Source organism: Orycteropus afer, unplaced genomic scaffold, assembly GCF_000298275.1.
Source record: "Orycteropus afer afer isolate SDZICR_OR568_19922 unplaced genomic scaffold, OryAfe1.0 scaffold00078, whole genome shotgun sequence".
NCBI classification, from domain to species: Eukaryota; Metazoa; Chordata; class Mammalia; order Tubulidentata; family Orycteropodidae; genus Orycteropus; species Orycteropus afer.
The window spans coordinates 4,769,649-4,786,502 of record NW_006921665.1 but is presented as its reverse complement, the minus strand read 5'-3'; the positions used below and the strand labels follow the sequence as shown (position 1 = coordinate 4,786,502).

General features: G+C 41.2%; 1 protein-coding gene across 1 annotated transcript in view; it reads left to right on the top strand.

Moving 5' to 3' along the window:
* ITSN1 (intersectin 1) overlaps positions 1 to 16,854 on the top strand; it is a 217,486-nt gene that overhangs the window by 174,167 nt on the left and 26,465 nt on the right. Inside the window, exons 31-32 of the mRNA XM_007941304.1 lie at positions 5,673 to 5,856; positions 11,908 to 12,006. Of these exons, the coding sequence (XP_007939495.1) occupies positions 5,673 to 5,856; positions 11,908 to 12,006 (283 nt within the window). The remainder of the gene's footprint in view (positions 1 to 5,672; positions 5,857 to 11,907; positions 12,007 to 16,854) is intronic.

The following is a 16,854-nucleotide window of genomic DNA, read 5'->3' as shown; positions in this document are numbered from 1 at the left end:
ACGCCCTGGAGAGAACAATCATGGGAGAAGGAAGGGCTGCTTATGCACAGGGAGATAGCTCAGGGTGCAGAAGAGTATGAAGGGATGGACACTGGGAAGAGGTGGCTATGGGGAGGAAGTGGGAGCGAGCTGCTGCATTGTAAATTTTGGTCAATGACATGAGACAAAGTATATGTGAACTGCTGTATGAAAAGTGAATTTGCTCTGTAGATCTTCCAGAGAACCAGACACCATTTTCTTTGCAGGGCTGTTGCAACAACCAAAGGGCTCATATACAGCTCCAGAGACATAGTAAGCCCTCAACCAACAGTCACTACAGACAGGCAGCAGAGTATGGTAAAGTAAACACATCCTTGAGTCTTCCTCACCAACTAGATTAAGGTCATTAAACTTGATAATTAAAAGCTCTGAGAGGGGTAAGATGGAGGAATAGACAGACAAGCTACACAGACCCTCTTCAACAAAGCAAAGAGAAACCAGTTGACAGAGATGCAGAAGATAATCCTGGAGCCCTGAGCATAGAAAGGAAGTATACAGAAGTGAACTAGGCACCAACTAGTGGACAAACCTGTATGAAAACAGTGAGTACAGAGATGGTTGGAGCAGTGAACTGTCAGCAACTCTGATGGGACCAACAACCTGAATATTTCCAAGTGGTATTGGGACCTAAGAATTGACCTAAAGATCAGCCCTGGTTACCAAGGGCTGCAGGGATGACTGTGGTGGTGGCATTTGATTAGGAAAGGAAATAGCAAGGAGGGAGATAATCTGAGCTGTAGATTTTCTGCTGTCTGGAGTGTGCAGCCATTTTGATTGTTTACAAGTGGCAGCCATTTTGGACAAGCGGTGGCCATTTTGGATTTTAAAGTGACAGCATTCTCATTCAGATTCCAGGGACCTAAGAATAAGCTCTGTTTGCCAAGGACAGTCGGGATATATGGGAGGCTGACAACAGGAAAGGAGACAGGTGGTGAGTGTATAAGTGCTGCCAACTAGCAAATAGAGGAGCACAGTACCCTGCTTACTTAGATAAAATCCAAAGAAAACAAAAATTGTGGGCAAGTCACTTCAACATACAATCACCAATTAGATATAAACACAAAAACGTCCTAATGCCTTGGAGACAACAAAGCACACAAAGAAGCAAGATAAAGCAGGAGAAACAAGGGAGCAGGACACAGAACTAAAACACATCCCCGAAGAAGATGCATCATTGGAACTCCCTGACAAGGAATTCAAAAGAACTATATTTATGTATCTTCAATGAATTGAGAGACAGATCAAGGAAAACACAGAGAAAATTGAGGAAAACACAGAGAAAACCCTAGAACAATTTCAAAAGACAATACAAGAACAAAATGACAAAACAAATGAAAAATTAGAAACGAAACAAAATCTACACATAGTGATCCAGAAGATTCATACTAAATTTTCAGAAATAGATAAGACATTGAATGGGCAAAGGAGTAGAATTGAATAATGAAAGACAGAATTAGTGAGATTGAAGGCAAGTATCTTAATACTTCTTTAGAAAGCGATCAGTCAGAAAAAGATCAAAACAAAATGAAGAAAGCCTAAGGTTCATGTGGGTTACCATCAAAAGAAATAACCTATGTGTAATCGGAATTCCAGAGCAAGAAGAGACAAGTAAAACCACAGAAAAAAATGGTTGAAGATTTGTTGGAAGAGAATTTTCCTGGTATTATGAAAGATGAGAATATATCCATTCAAGAAGTCCAATGAACCCCAAACAGGATAGACCCTAAAAGAAAATCACCAAGATATCATCATCAAACTCACCAAAACCAAAGACAAAGAAACAATCTTGAAAGCAGCATGGGAAAAATCAAAATTTAACCTACAAGGGGCAGCCAATAAGACTAAGCTCAGATTTCTCAGCAGAAACCATGCAGGTGAGAAGACAATGGGATGGTATACATAAAACCCTCAAGAGAGAAATCTCCAGCCAAGAATTATGTACCCAGCAAAACTGTCCCTCAAATATGATGGTGAAATTAAGACATTTCCAGATAAGCAGAAATTAAGGGAATTTGTTAAAAATAGACCAGCTTTACAAGAGATGCTAAAGGGAGTCCTTTGGACAGAGAGCCAACAACAGCAAACAATAACTGACCATTAACACACATGGTAACATAACCCAGAAACCAATGCAGCTATGGAAATATCCAAAGTAAATAAACCTACAAGATTGTAAACAGGGAACCAGAGTCATCAATTGATGAATGAAGACAACTATAAACCAAAAAGGGGGAAAAAATATGTAGTTACAGAACTTCTAAATGGTAGGGAAGTCAAGACAACAACAAGATAGAACAGACTGTTCCAAACTTGAGAAGAAAGCTATAAATCACAGGGTAACCTCAAAGAAAAATGATAAACCTTAACATCAAAATTAAAAACAGGACCATCACAAATATTTAGCAAATACTAAAACAATAGCAATGAAGGAAGTGATAACACAATTCAGAAACAAAATCCTAAGTCTTGCCTGTGCAATAGAACAGTCCACAAGAAGATGCACGTAGTACAATGAATTACCAGGAGCCAACATTGTTTTGTGGTGACCCTGTGTGTTTCAAAGTAGAACAATGCTCTATAGGGTTTTAAGTGGCTGATTTGTTTTTCAGAAGTAGGTTGCCAGGCCTTTCTTCCCAGTCACATTTGGGTGGACTCAAACCTCCAACTTTTTGGTTAGCAGCCAAGCACATTAATTTGCCTCCCACCACCACCACAGGACTCTGATTCCATCGTAGGAACTGATTTTAGGCCTGCCTCCTGATACATGAGCTCTGGTAGTGTTGTTTTGTTGTTATGTGCCGTTGAGTCGGAACCGACTCATAGCGACCCCTCCTTGGGTTTCCGAGGCAGTACCACTATGGAAGTAGATTGCCCTATCTTCTTTCCGAGGAGTGGCTGGTGGGTTTGAACCGCCAGCCTTCTGGTTAGCAGTCAAGTGCCTTAGCCACTATGCTACCAGAGCTCCCTCTGGTAGTGTAGTGACTGCTAACCAGAAGGCTAGTGGTTCAAACCCACCAGCCACTCCTTGGAAGGAAAGCTGGGCAATCTACTTCCGTAGTGATACTGCCTTGGAAACCCAAGGAGGGGTCACTATGAGTCGGGTCCAACTCGACGGCACATAACAACAACAACAACCTGGTTAAACAGGCATGGGCCTCAGAACCTAGGAAGTGGTTTAACTTTCTCAGGACAAGGATGATCTGCATGTGATCTTTCTTCTTTTTCATTATTCTTGTTTCCCTCATCCTTAAAAACAACAAAAGGTGAAAGGACTTTTATTCTCTTACTGAAAGATTGTTTTGCTCCTCAGAGGGAAGCTGATGGAATGATGGGTTTCCTTCCTGTTTCCATTCATAGCAAGTTTGGAACATGATTATTCAGGGCTCTCTTTCCCTCCAAAGCTGGTGGTGACTTCACCCTTGAGTCACATGACCTCTGGGCCTGGTAATACTCCTGCTCACACCCTGATTTCAAGCCCAGTCCTCCTAAGTCTTGTTGGTGCAGTAAAACACTCCAGAACGAGATGTGCACAGTACAGCTGAATTACTAGAGGTCAACTGTGCCTCATGTTTGGGAATATGCCACACCAGTCCTCCAATGGGAGTGTGGCCAGTGCACTGCCCTGTCCTTATTTCATAGTTCCCAACAACCTTTCCTGACGGGACCAAGCTCAGTCTTTCTCATACCCTGGGCAAAAGTAAACAAGGACAGCCACTTGAGGTGTCATCCCTCCTTGTTCCACATAATTTACTGTCCTACGTAATTTACAACACCTTGGTTTGTCCAGTCCAAGGGATTTTCTTTACCCAAAAACATAGGAGAAGAAAAATAAAGTGATCTAAAGTTTTTACTATATTCTAATATCACAGAGCCTCCTTGGAATTATATAGCTCTACCCACGGCCCTGGATGAGGCAAATGGTTAATGTGCTTAGCTGCTAACCAAAAGGCTTGTAGTTCGTGTCCACCCAGAGGCTCCTCACAAGAAAAGCCTGGAGGTCTATTTCCAAAAAATGAGCCATTGAAAACCCTATGGAGCACAGTACTATTCTGACACACATAGGGTCACCTTGAGTTGAAATTAACTCAAGGACAACTGGCTTACCCATCCCTCAAGGACTTATCCAACATGACATTAAAGCAGCCAGAGGAATTCATAGTGACATCTTCCTGGCCTTATGTTAAATTCATATACCATACCATTCTGTTTCATCATCCATCCACCCATCCATCCATCCATCCATCCATCCATCTCCCAAATATTTCTTGAGGGCTTTTTATGATCACCAGGGTAGGCAGAACAAACTCATGGCCTCCAATGCTGTGGTCCCAACCTCATAGTACATTGCAGTCTTTGCCATGTGAAAGCTCAGTTGCCCTCCTTCAAGGTGTTGGTGTTAGAGGTTGACATATCAGAGCTTGGAAAGTGAGATGCATAGTCCTTTTTATCATGGCCCTGAACACTTGTACTGCAGCTGGACCCCAAAATAATTATTTCCCATTTCGCCAATGCATCTTCTTTGCTTCCAGAATATAAATGGTTTGGGTTTATTGGCCCATTATCATGATTAGTGTATATGTAATAGTTCTTTTTAGAACTCCCAAGCTTGCTGTTAATCCAAGTTACTTTAAATGGACAGTGAAGGACACAAATAGTTCAACCAATCATTTTTCCTTGGCTTTGGTGAACATATAATATCTTAAGCTGGGTTTTTCAGAGGAGCAAAACCAGTGAAGCAGATATATATATATATATAGAGAGAGAGAGAGAGAGAGAGAGAGATTTCAAGGAAATGGCTCATGCAATTGTGGAGGCTGGCAAGTCCCAATTCCATGTGTCAGGCATCAGGCTGGAGGCTTCTCCTGACTCACATGCTGATAAACCTAGCATGTCAGACAGCAGGCTGTTGGCTCATGTCCTAAGAACCAGAGATCAGAGGATGATGAGTCAGATGCAGGATCAAGAAAGAGAGCAAGCTTTATCAAAACATCCATATATATTGGATGCAGGCCACATCCCCAAGGACACTCCCCTTTCAACTGATTGGCTGCTTATATCAGATCACAAATGGAGGATAATTACATCATATCTGCCAAACTACTGAGAATCATGGCCCAGCCGAGTTGATACATAACGTTAATCATCACTCATGGAATTATTTCTCTTTTGTCTGAAAATGAGTCTCCTTGTCCCCTGGAAATATCAACTTCCCATAGGTGGCAGTGGCCTTGGAAATAGGCTTAGTGCTTGGGGCTTCTACCACAGATACTCTGTAAAGTGAAGCATTGACACAGGGACTTAGTCTGAGTTATTAAAGAAAGGATTCCATGTTTCTCCATAGGGAAAAAAAAAAGTTTTTATGTTTACTTAATCAGCAAGAATTTTTTTAAAAGTCGTTTTTATTCCTAAGAGCCAGCACACAGCCACCATGCCCAAGAAAAATGCCCAGTGATCTCTCTCTATAGCAGTAGACTCATTTCTTTTTCTGCCCTGTGTCTTCCAAATAGACCCTGTAGTGGCCCTCTAGTTTGCACTCCCTCACACTCATTCTGTTTCTGTGCAACCTAGAAATGTGCCCACTGCTGTGAGCCAGCAGGGAAGCAGGAAGCTGATTTCTCCTGTTTCTGGTGCAGGGCGCTGAGGGTTCGCAAGAAGATGTCTGGGGAGAAAATGCCTGTGAAGATGATCGGGGACATCCTAACCGCCCAGCTGCCACACATGCAGCCATACATCCGCTTCTGCAGCTGCCAGCTCAACGGAGCAGCCTTGATCCAACAGAAGACGGACGAAGCCCCAGACTTCAAGGAGTTTGTCAAAGTAAGGAGGCCAGGCTGAGCCTGAGCAGCTGGGGAGCCGGCTGTGGGAGGCAAATCCTGCCAGCGTATTCATGCTGAAGGCCAACCAGGATTGAGGTCTTGGCTAAAGCAAAGGGGGGCTGGTGCTAGCTTGCGGGTGTGGCTGTGACCAAGGGATTGGGTTTGGAGAGGACTCATCGGCCCTGCTGCCCCTAGAAGCTTTGAAGTGTCTTCAAGGGTCTGTTTTCCACGTGTTAGTGTTTTGTTTGGAGTCCCTGGGTGGTGCAAACAGTTAATTTGCTCAGTTGAGAATTGAAAGGTTGGAGGTTTGAGTCCACCAGAAAGGACTGACAATCTACTTCTGAAGTATCAGCCATTGAAAACCCTGTGGAGCACAGCTACTCAGACACACATGGGGTTGCCATGAGTCGGAATCACCTTGATTGTTGTTAGGTGCTGTTGTGTGTCCACTCCAACTCATAGTGAACCTATATACAATTGAATGAAACACTGCCTGGTCCTGTGCCATCTTTACAATTGTTGCCCATCATCACACCCACTATTTCAATCCATCTTGTGGAGAGTCTTCCCCTCTTTTGCTGATCCTCTGCTTTACCAAGCCAAGTACAGTACTTTACTTCTCCAGGGACTGGTCCTTTCTGACAACACAACCCAAATCTGGCCATTCTGGCTTCTAAGGAGCATTCTGGCTATACTTCCTCCAAGACAGATTTGTTCATTCTTCTAGCAATCTATGGTACTGTTCTGGTTACCTAGTGCCACTCTGAGAAGAATATACCACAAACAGGATGGCCTTAACAAACAGGAGTTTATTCTTACAATTTGGAGGCTTTAAGTCCAAGTTCAAAGTGCCAGGCTCTAGGGGCTGGGTTTAAGGCCCTCAACCTTGGGGTCCAGCTCTGCTTCCTGCTCCTGGCCCACTGGAACTAGAGGCATTTCTTCACTCAGACAGCTGCTGGCTGCTGAGGCTGAGAAGCCCCAAGGTTGACAAGTAAAAAGGAACAGTCCCGATGTTACCAAACCACATGGCAGGCCATTAACTTAAGTCCATTTTAAGTCCCAGGGTTGGCAGAGCATAGCAGGCTGCTGAGCAACGACATGGCTACGTGCAGGGTCCAAGCATGCCATAGGCTAGAGACCATTCTCAAGGCTTCTCCTTATATATAGGAAGCAGACCACATCCAAAAGGCAGCTACTCAGCTGCTTGTGGTAGATCCCACCATGGAGTTGATTGCCAGTCTCAACATGGGGAATAACTACCACCCACTGCCCAGCCACTCAACCAGGCCCAGACAAGTTAACACACAAACATAACCACCACCGGTACATTCAGTATTCTTCAGCAATATCACAACTAAAATGTTTTCATTGTTCTGCAGTCTTCTTTATTCATTGTTCAGCTCTCACATACATGCGGTGATTGAAAATATCATGGCTTGGGTCAGGCACACGTTAGTCTTCAAAGTGACATCTTTGCTCTTTAACATTTTTAAGAGGTCTTTTGCAGCAGATTTGCCCAACACAATATGTCATTTGGTTTCTTGACTGCTGCTTCTATGGGTGTTGATTGTGGATCCAAGGAAAAGGAAATCCTTGACATCTTCGATCTTTTCTCCATTTATCATGATGCTGTTTATTGGTCTAGTTGTGAGGATTTTTGTTTTCTTTATGTTGAGGTGAAATCCATACTGAAGGCTTTACTCTCTGATCTTCATCAGTGAGTGCTTTAAGTTTTCTTCACTTTCAGCAAGCAAGGTTGTGTCATCTGCATATCACAGGTTGTTAATGAAACTTCCTCCAATCCTGATGGCCATGTTCTTCTTCATATAGTCCAGCTTCTTGGATTATTAGCTCAGCAGACAGATTGAATAAGTATAGTGAAAGGAAACAACTCTTACAGACACCTTTCCTGATTTTATACCTTGCAGCATCCCCTAGTTCTATTTGAATGACTGCCTCTTAGTCTATGTACAGTTTCCTCATGAGCACAGTTAAGTGTTCCAGAATTCCCATTCTTTGCAATGGTATCCATAATTTGTTATGATCCACACAGTTGAATGCCTTTGCATAGTCAATAAATCACAGCTAAACATCTTTCTGGTATTCTTTGCTTTCATCCAAGATCTGTATGACATCAGCAATGATAGCCCTTGTTCCACATTCTCTTCTGAATCTGGCTTGAATTTCTCACAATTGCCTGTCAATATACTGCTGCAACAGTTTTTAAATTATTTTCAGTAAAATTTTACTTGCATGTGATATTGTTTGATAATTTCTGCATTCTATTCATTCAGATTTCTTTGAAATGGGCATAAATATGGATCTCTTCCAGTCAATTGGCCAAGTGGCTGTCTTCCAAATTCTTGGCATAGATGACTAAGTGCTTCCAACATGGCTTCCGTTTGTTGAAACATCTCAATGGGTACTCCATCAATTCCTGAAACCTTGTATTTCACCAATTCCTTCAGTGCAGCTTAGACTTCTTCCTTCAGTACCATCAGTTCTTGATGACATGCTACCTCCTGAAATGGTTGAATGTCAATCAATTATGTTTGGTACAGTGATTCTGTGTATTCTTACCATGTTCTTTTGATACTTCCTGAATCTTTCAATATTTTCCCCATAGAATTCGTCAGTGTTGCAACTCAAGGCTTGAATTTTTCTTCAGTTCTTTCAGCTTAAGAAATGCCAAGAATATTCTTCCCTTTTGAGTTTCTAATTCCAGGTCTTTGCATATTTCATTGTAATGCTTTACTTTGTGTTCTCAAGCTGCCCTTTGAAATCTTCTATTCATCTCTTTTGTTCCATCATTTCTTCCATTCACTTTAGCTCCTCTCCATTCAAGAATAAGTTTCAGAGTCTGTTCTAACATCTATTTTATTCTATTTTTTCTTTCCTGTCATTTTAATAACCTTTTGCTTTCTTCGTGTATGATGTCCTTGATGTCATTCCACAACTTGTTCAGTGTTTGGTCATTGGTGTTTAGTGTATCAAATCTATTCTTTATGTAGTCTCTAAATTCAGTTAGGATATAATCAAGGCCATATCTTGCCTCTCATAGACTTGTTTTAGTTTTCTTCAGCTTCAACTTATCTTGCATATGAGCAGTTGATGGTCTGTACCACAGTTGGCCCCGGCCTTGTTCTGACTGATGATATTGAGCTTCTCCATTATCTCTTTCCATAGATGTAGTCTATTTGATTCCTGTGTATTCCATCTGGTGAGTTCCATGTATATACTCAACTTTTATGTTGTTAAAAAAAAAGATATTTGCTATGAATAAGTCGTTGGTCTTACAAAATTCTGTCATATGATCTCTGGTGTCATTTCTCTCACCCAGGCCATATTTTCCAACTACCAATCCTTCTTCTTTGTCTCCAACTTTTGCATTCCAATCACCAGTAATTGTCAATACATCTTGATTGCATGTTTGTTCAATTTCAGACTGCAGATGCTGGTAAAAATCTTCCATTTCCTCATCTTTGGCATTAGTGATTAATGTATAAATTTGAATAATTGTACTAACTGGTCTTCTTTGTAAGTGTGTGGATATTATCCTATCATTCACAGTGTTGTACTTTAGGATAGATCTTGAAATGTTCTTTTTAATGATGAATATGACTCCATTCCTCTTTAATTTGCCATTCCTGGCATAATAGACCATGTGATAGTCTGATTGAAAATGGCCAATGCCAGTTCATTTCAGCTCACTAATGCCTAAAATATCAATCTTTATGCATACCATTTATTTTTTGACAACTTCCAATTTTCCTAGATTCATACTCTGTACATTCTATGTTTGGATTATTAATGGATGTTTGTAGCTGCTGCTTCTCGTTTTGAGTCATGCCCCATCAGCACATGAAGGTCTAGAAAATTTTACTCCACCCACATCATTAATGTCTACTCTATTTTGAGGAAGCAGCTCTTCCTCAGTTGTATTTCAAGTGCCTTCATCATCTGGCACTATATTAGACAACATTTCCCTGCTATTTATAAAATTTTCAGTGGCCATTTTTTTTTCAGAAGTAGACTTGGCCATGTCCTTCTTCCTAGTCTGCCTTAGTCTGGTAGCTTTGCTGAAACCTGTTTACCATGGGTGACTCTACTAGTAATTGAAATATGGGTGGAATAGCTTCCAGCATGCAGGCTACCACAATATGACAAAATGATAGACAAATGGCTGTTATTAATGGTTTATTTGGATGATGTTTAAATCTTCCATCTCAGTTGCCAGGCCCAGGAGGGCTAGTGGGTCCCAAGGTTCTGTTTAATCTGAGTATTCTCAGTTCTTTACTTTATTCTGTACCCTTCTCCTGCAGAGGGAAAAGCCATGGCCCTTATGGACCCTTCATTCCTTTCCCAATTGGTTCTGTTGATGGGTTCAAGCTCTAGGCAGTCTGTAGGGGTGTGTGGAATGCCAGACTCTCTACGTTGGGCAGAACAATCTGGAGAGCCATATGTTCCCTACCCCTCACCATGTGACAATTGGAAGGTAGGCCCAGTGCTGCTGGAGGCCCTGGTACTGGGCCTGCTGCCTTGGAATTGGCCTTGAGCAGTGTGGCTCCCTGATGGCCACATTGGAATACTCAAACAGTTCCCACGTCTTCCAGAGGAAAAAAATAAGAAGAGAATAAAATGACTTTCACTAAGCAGGTGCATTTTTTTTTATGAATAAACATCAAAATAATAATAATTTTTTTAAACACCATCCCTGTGTTTGAAACTCAAGCATTTTGGGGAGATGGCATCTCACCTCCCAATAATTGTATTTATTGGATCATCATGATGAGTTCAAAGTGTGACCTCCTTTGGTCATAGCATCAGATATGCTTGCTCTCCTTTCTGCCTCACTTCCTTCACCATGATTCTAAACAGTATTTGCTAATTTAATGAATGGGGCATTCTAAGGTCATTCTAAGATGAGACATATTGCTATGAAATAGGCCTAAGGTGAAAGGAGGCTAAAGAGCAGGTGCTGGTCTGGGGTTCAGCCAAAGGCCAGGTAGTCCCTTGGCAGAGGCAGGATGAGCTTATCATCAGATGCACTTGAGCTTTAGGGAAATGCAGCCCAGATGATTGTTGTGAGGGATCCTGGAATGAGGGTGTTCAGTGTTCATGGCAGCTTCCTATTTCTCAGACATTAAACCTGACCAGAGTCTTTGAGAGATCTGTTGAAATGGTGACTTTATGTGAAAACAGAATGAAACGTTGCCTGGTCCTACACCAGCCTCATGATCATCGATGTTTTTGTGTCCATTATTGTAATCATTGTGTCAGTCCTTCTCATGGAGGGTTTCCTTTGTCTTCACTGACCTTTTGCTTTACCAAACATGACATCTTTTAGTAACTGTGCTTTCCTGATGGCATGCTGAGGTCTTGCCATCCTAACTTCTAAGGAACATTCTGATTGTATTTCTTTGGGAGCAAAGTCACCTTATATTTCCTAGAACTTGTAGACAGAACTCACTGGTTTGGGGCAGATGGACCCTTGTCCTCCAAGCAAGCTGACTGAATTGGTAAACATGGTAGAAAGAAAGAGGTAGGAAGCCCAGGGTTGCAGGGTATTACCTGAATCCCATACCACCACCTTATTCTCACTCCAACAGGAGCTCCCAGAGGCCAGACAACCCCCTGTAGATAATTGGCACTTGAGGGAACTTTTCATTATGAATATATAGTCCTTGTGAGTCTTCTTGTTCCTGGGGATGTCACAAAGGTTGTGCAGGTATCCTGAAGAAAGAGTCTCTCTAAAGCCAGAATCTCATCTCTGTAACCAAGGAACTATGTGTGCTATGGCAGATATGCTGAATCAGGAATTTGGAGAGTAGGGGTTAACCTGGGAGAATGAGTCACATCTGTGTGTCTCCTGTTCTCCATCTGGAAAGTGTCTTGTCCTGCAACAGAATAACTAGTCAGGGCCTTCCAACCCCAGTTATTGTCCAGATAAGTGAGACAGTGGGTGGGGAGTCCCAAAAGATGTTAGTGTTGATGTCACTGACTTTGAAGCTTGCTGGTTTATTAAGTCTGTGATTCTAATTTCTTATTTCAGAGGCTGGCCATGGACCCTCGATGTAAAGGAATGCCACTCTCCAGCTTTATACTGAAGCCTATGCAACGAGTGACAAGATATCCACTGATCATTAAAAACGTAAGTGTCTGAACCTTGAGAACATGATGTTGAATGAAAGAACGCAGATACAAAGGACAACTATTATCTGATTCCACTAATACGAAATATCTAGACTAGACAATGTCTAGAGAGAGAAAGTAGATGACTGGTAACCAAAAGTAGATGACTGGTAACCAGGTATTGGGAGAGGGAGTGCTGCTCTGACAAGAAGCATACCACAGCTGGGATGGCCTTAACAAACAGGAGTTTATTCTTACAATTTGGAGGCTTTAAGTCAAGTTCAAAGTGCCAGGCTCTAGGGGCTCGGTGAAAGCCCCTCAACCTTGGGGTCCAGCTCTGCCTCCTGCTCTCAGCCCACTGGAACTAGAGGCATTTCTTCACTCAGACAGCTGCCGGCTACTGAGGCTGAGAAGCCCCAAGGCTGACAAATAAAAAGGCACAGTCCCAATGTTACCAAACCACATGGCAGACCATTAACTTAAGTCCATTGTAAGTCCCCAGTTGACAGAGCATAGCAGACTGCTGAGCAATAACATGGCTACATGCAGGGTCCAAGCGTGCTGTAGGCTAGAGACCATTCCCCAAGGGTTCTGCTTATATACAGGCAGCAGCTACTCAGCTGCTCCCAGTAGATTCCACCATGGAGTTGATTACCAGTCTCATCATGGGGAATACTACATCCAGTTGCCCAGCCACTCAACCAGGCCCAGCCAAGTTGACACAAAAACATAACCACCACAGGGCGGAATGTATATTTAATGTTTAATGCATACAGAGTTTCTGTTTGGGGTGTTGAAAAGGGTTTGGAAACTGTGAGATGATTGCACAAATTGTGAATAAAATTAATGCCACTGAAATGTATACTTGAAAATGGTTAAAATGGCATATTTTATGCTATACATATTTAACCACAATTTAAAAAGAAATATAAGTACTGACTTGCCTTTTTCAAGCAGAGGAATGCTTTCTCAGTCTCACAAGGGGCTGGGATCATGGACAAGTTCCCCTGGCAACACGTCCGGTATCTGTTGTGAAGAACTCATATACCAATAGAACGTTGGAGATGTGTGCTTGGGAACTCGGGCAGAAACGCTGGCTTAGTGTGCAAACAGCTAATGATGCATTGCCTTTTGTTGTGCAGCCAAGTGGCCTCTACTTTATAGGTCAGAAAATGAGACCTTAATTCTTAATTGCTTCCCTAGTACAGCATGGTGCTCCTATGCTTTGATTTTTAGATAGAATGAAATATGATTCCTATTACATGATGTCAGAGGGCCATTGTGGGAAAGTCTATATTGATATTACATGATTTTTTTTCCTCCTGTCCCCTCATGAAAACCAATACTAAACGAAAAGAAAGAAAAAAAAAAGTTGGGTTTCAGTGTCTCCATCTGAAAAGTGACAGACCAGGAATAGACATCTTGGGTCCTATGATTATATAACCACAGGGTATGTAGCTCCTAGAAAGAGGTTTGTGATCTGGTTCCTTTTAGTGGAGAATGGTATTTAGAAAGCCAAATATGGGCAGTAGGTGTGCTCATTGCTACTGGGGTATTATTTACTTTTGGGCATCTCAGTATGTGTACTGAGCCAGGAAATATGTATGTGTCTATTAGTTTCCTGGGATTCCTGGGTGGTACAAATGGTTAACATGCTGAGTTCTTAACTAAAAAGTTAGAGATTATGTTCACCTAAGAGGTGCCTTGGAACAAAGATCTAGTGATCTAATTCTGAAAACTTAGCCACTGAAAACCCTATGGAGCACAGTTCTACTCTGACATATACCTGACACCGAATTGACTCTATAACAACTGGTAAAACTGGTAATTCATTCCCCATGGCTGCCGTAAGGAGGTACTACAGAGTGAGTGGCTTAAAACAATAGAAACTTATTGTCTCACAGAACTGGAGGCTAGTAGTTTGCATTCAGGGAGTTGGCAAGGACCCTTGCTCTCACCAAAGGCTGAAGGGGAAGATTCTTCCTTGTCCTCTCAGCTTCTGGTGGCCCCAGACATTCCTTCATTTACAACTGCAGCATAACTCTATAGTCACAGGCTGTCTTTCTATGTCTTTTCTTCTCATTTAGAAGGGCACTACTTAGATGGGAGTAGGACCCACTCTACTCCAGTATGACCTCATGTTAACTTAACTGATAGTGTCTTCAAAGGCCCTGTAAAGGTCATGGTCACAGCTCCCAAGGGTTAGGGCTTCAACATATCTTTTTGGGAAATACCATTCAATCTGTAACAATATGTATATTCATACACATACAGTCATATAAATATAAATATATGTATGCACACTTATATTTATATTTATTTCTAGATCAATCTATCTATGTATATTAAAACCTATTAGTTCACATCAATACCACCTATTCTAATCCAGTACCACAGCATTTATTCTAACCTTCCCCATTTTCAAAGATCACTGGGTAGCACAAATGGTTTGCTGTTGACTACTAACCTAAAGGTTGGCAGTTTGAACTCAACCCAGTTGTGCCAGGGAAGAAAGGCCTGGCAATACGCTTTCATAAAGATTACAGCCAAGAAGACTCTATGGAGCAGTTCTACTCTGTAACACGTGGGGTCACCATGAGTTGGAATCAACTTGACAGCAGTAAATTCCCCCTTTGCATATTTGTAATTCCTTTCTCCATTTCTCTATCAGAAAACTGTCTTTCCTTATCCTCAATATGTTTACTTATTTGCTCAAACTCCCTGTATGTAACAAATACCCCCCATAGTGTGAGCCTTCTCCTCAGTCCACCCTGACCCCACAAAAATACACTGTGGCATTTTGGCTGCATTAAAGAATTAGCTTTGAAAGAAGCTTTCAATTTATTGTTTCCTCTCTTCCAACTTGACAGCTACTATTGAACTAGCTCAATACTTCCCTTTACTGGCCCCAATGTTTAATTGCAAATTAAAGTTGGAAATAAGCTTTTTTAAATAGGTGTTCTTAATCTAGCCAAGAGGGAAAAGAAAGTAAAAGAATGAAAATGCTGAGAGGCACATATAGTAAGAAGAAAAAACCACATTATCGTTATTTGCAGAAATAGGATTGGTGCAGTGAGTTTGGTTTGGTTTGGTTTAGAGTACCCAAGAGTATAACTGGAAAACTAGTGGAACTAAGTAGAATTTAAAAAGATATGATACATATAAAAACCTGTAAAAGTACTAAGATGAAATACTGATTTGGAGAAGTGCTTAGCATGGCACCAAAGATGGAACCTTAGGATTTAGAGTTGTAACTTTGACAACTAAAGGAAAAAAAATCCTTTATTCTGAGTTATGTGCCGTGGAGTCGGACCTGACACATAGTGACCCCTCCTTGGGTTTCCGAGGCAGTATCACTACGGAAGTAGATTGCCCAACCTTCCTTCTGAGGGGTGGCTGGTGGGTTTGAACCGCCAGTCTTCTGGTTAGCAGTCAGGTGCCTTAGGCACTACGCTGTAACCTAGATATTCGTTAAGGAGAATGGTTAATAACATTGTGATAGATCTGTGCTATGGAAATATTTTAAAAGATAGTGGGAAATGTCTATGTATTAACATGGAAAGAAATACTGAAAATGTTGTTAAGTGAGGAAAAAAAAACTTCATAGAGCAATCCTACAGTATGGTCTATTTTGCATAAGAAGTGGGCAAACTCTGTGTGTGACTATTAAATCTATGTAGAGCATCTAAAGGTACTAAAGGAGTGCCCTTCAGTCTATTGGCAGTGGTTACCTCTGAGGTAGAATAAAAACCAAAAACCAAACCCACTGCCATTGAGTCGTATCTGACTCATAGCGACCCCTCCTTGGGTTTCCAAGGCAGTATCACTATAGGTATAGATTGCCCAACCTTCCTTCTGAGGAGTGGCTGGTGGGGTTGATCCGCCAGCCTTCTGGTTAGCAGTCAAATGCCTTAGGCACTACTTTTTCATATTTGTTGTACATACTTCTGTATTATTTGACTCTGCCACATCAAGAATGTATTAATATACTATATGCATAATAAGCATTTTTAATAAATAAAAAGCTTATAAAATATACTAACAAAGTTAAAAGACAAATGACAGGTATAAACTAGATAAACATTTTTGACTGTATAGAATTAAGAATTATGTACATAGCTATCTCTTTATATAAAGAGCTCTTACAACTCAAAAAGAAGACAAAGACTTCAATAGAAAAACAGGTGAAATATACAATTCAACATTTCCAAGAAGCAATTTAGAGTTGTGGTAAAGAACATGGACTCTGGAGCCAGGATGCTTGGGTTTGAATTTGTGCCTGGTTTGGCATGACCACTGTCTTCCCTTAGGCAAGTTACTTAACTTCTTTATACCTTAGTTTCCTTGTCTGTAAAACAGCAATACTAACCGTACCTACTGCATAGTGTTGTTACTGCATAGTTCTGCATAGTGAATTACCTGAGTTAATATATGTAAAGTGCCTGGCTTGTGCTAAGAACTATAGAAGTGTTAGCTTTATTTAGTATACTTATATATTAAATGTGCAAAGTGTTCAAATTCCCTAGTAATAGAGGAAACACATAAAAAAAAAAAAAAAAGAAGAAAATAACCCTGTTTTTAGTTTATCAAGTTGGCATATATTGAAAAAAAATTGTAGGTTCCAGTGTTGGCAAAGGTTTTTGTGGAATAAATAGGTAGAGCCTTTTGGAGGGCAATGTATAGATCTAACTACATGTCCTATTTATTTATTTATTTATTGTGATTTGGGTGAAGATTTACAGAGCAAATTCACTTTCCATACAGCAGTTAACATATACTTTGTCTCATGTCATTGACCACAGTTTACCACAATGCAACAGCTCCCTTCCCACTTCCTCCCCATAGTTACCTCTTCCTAGTGACCATC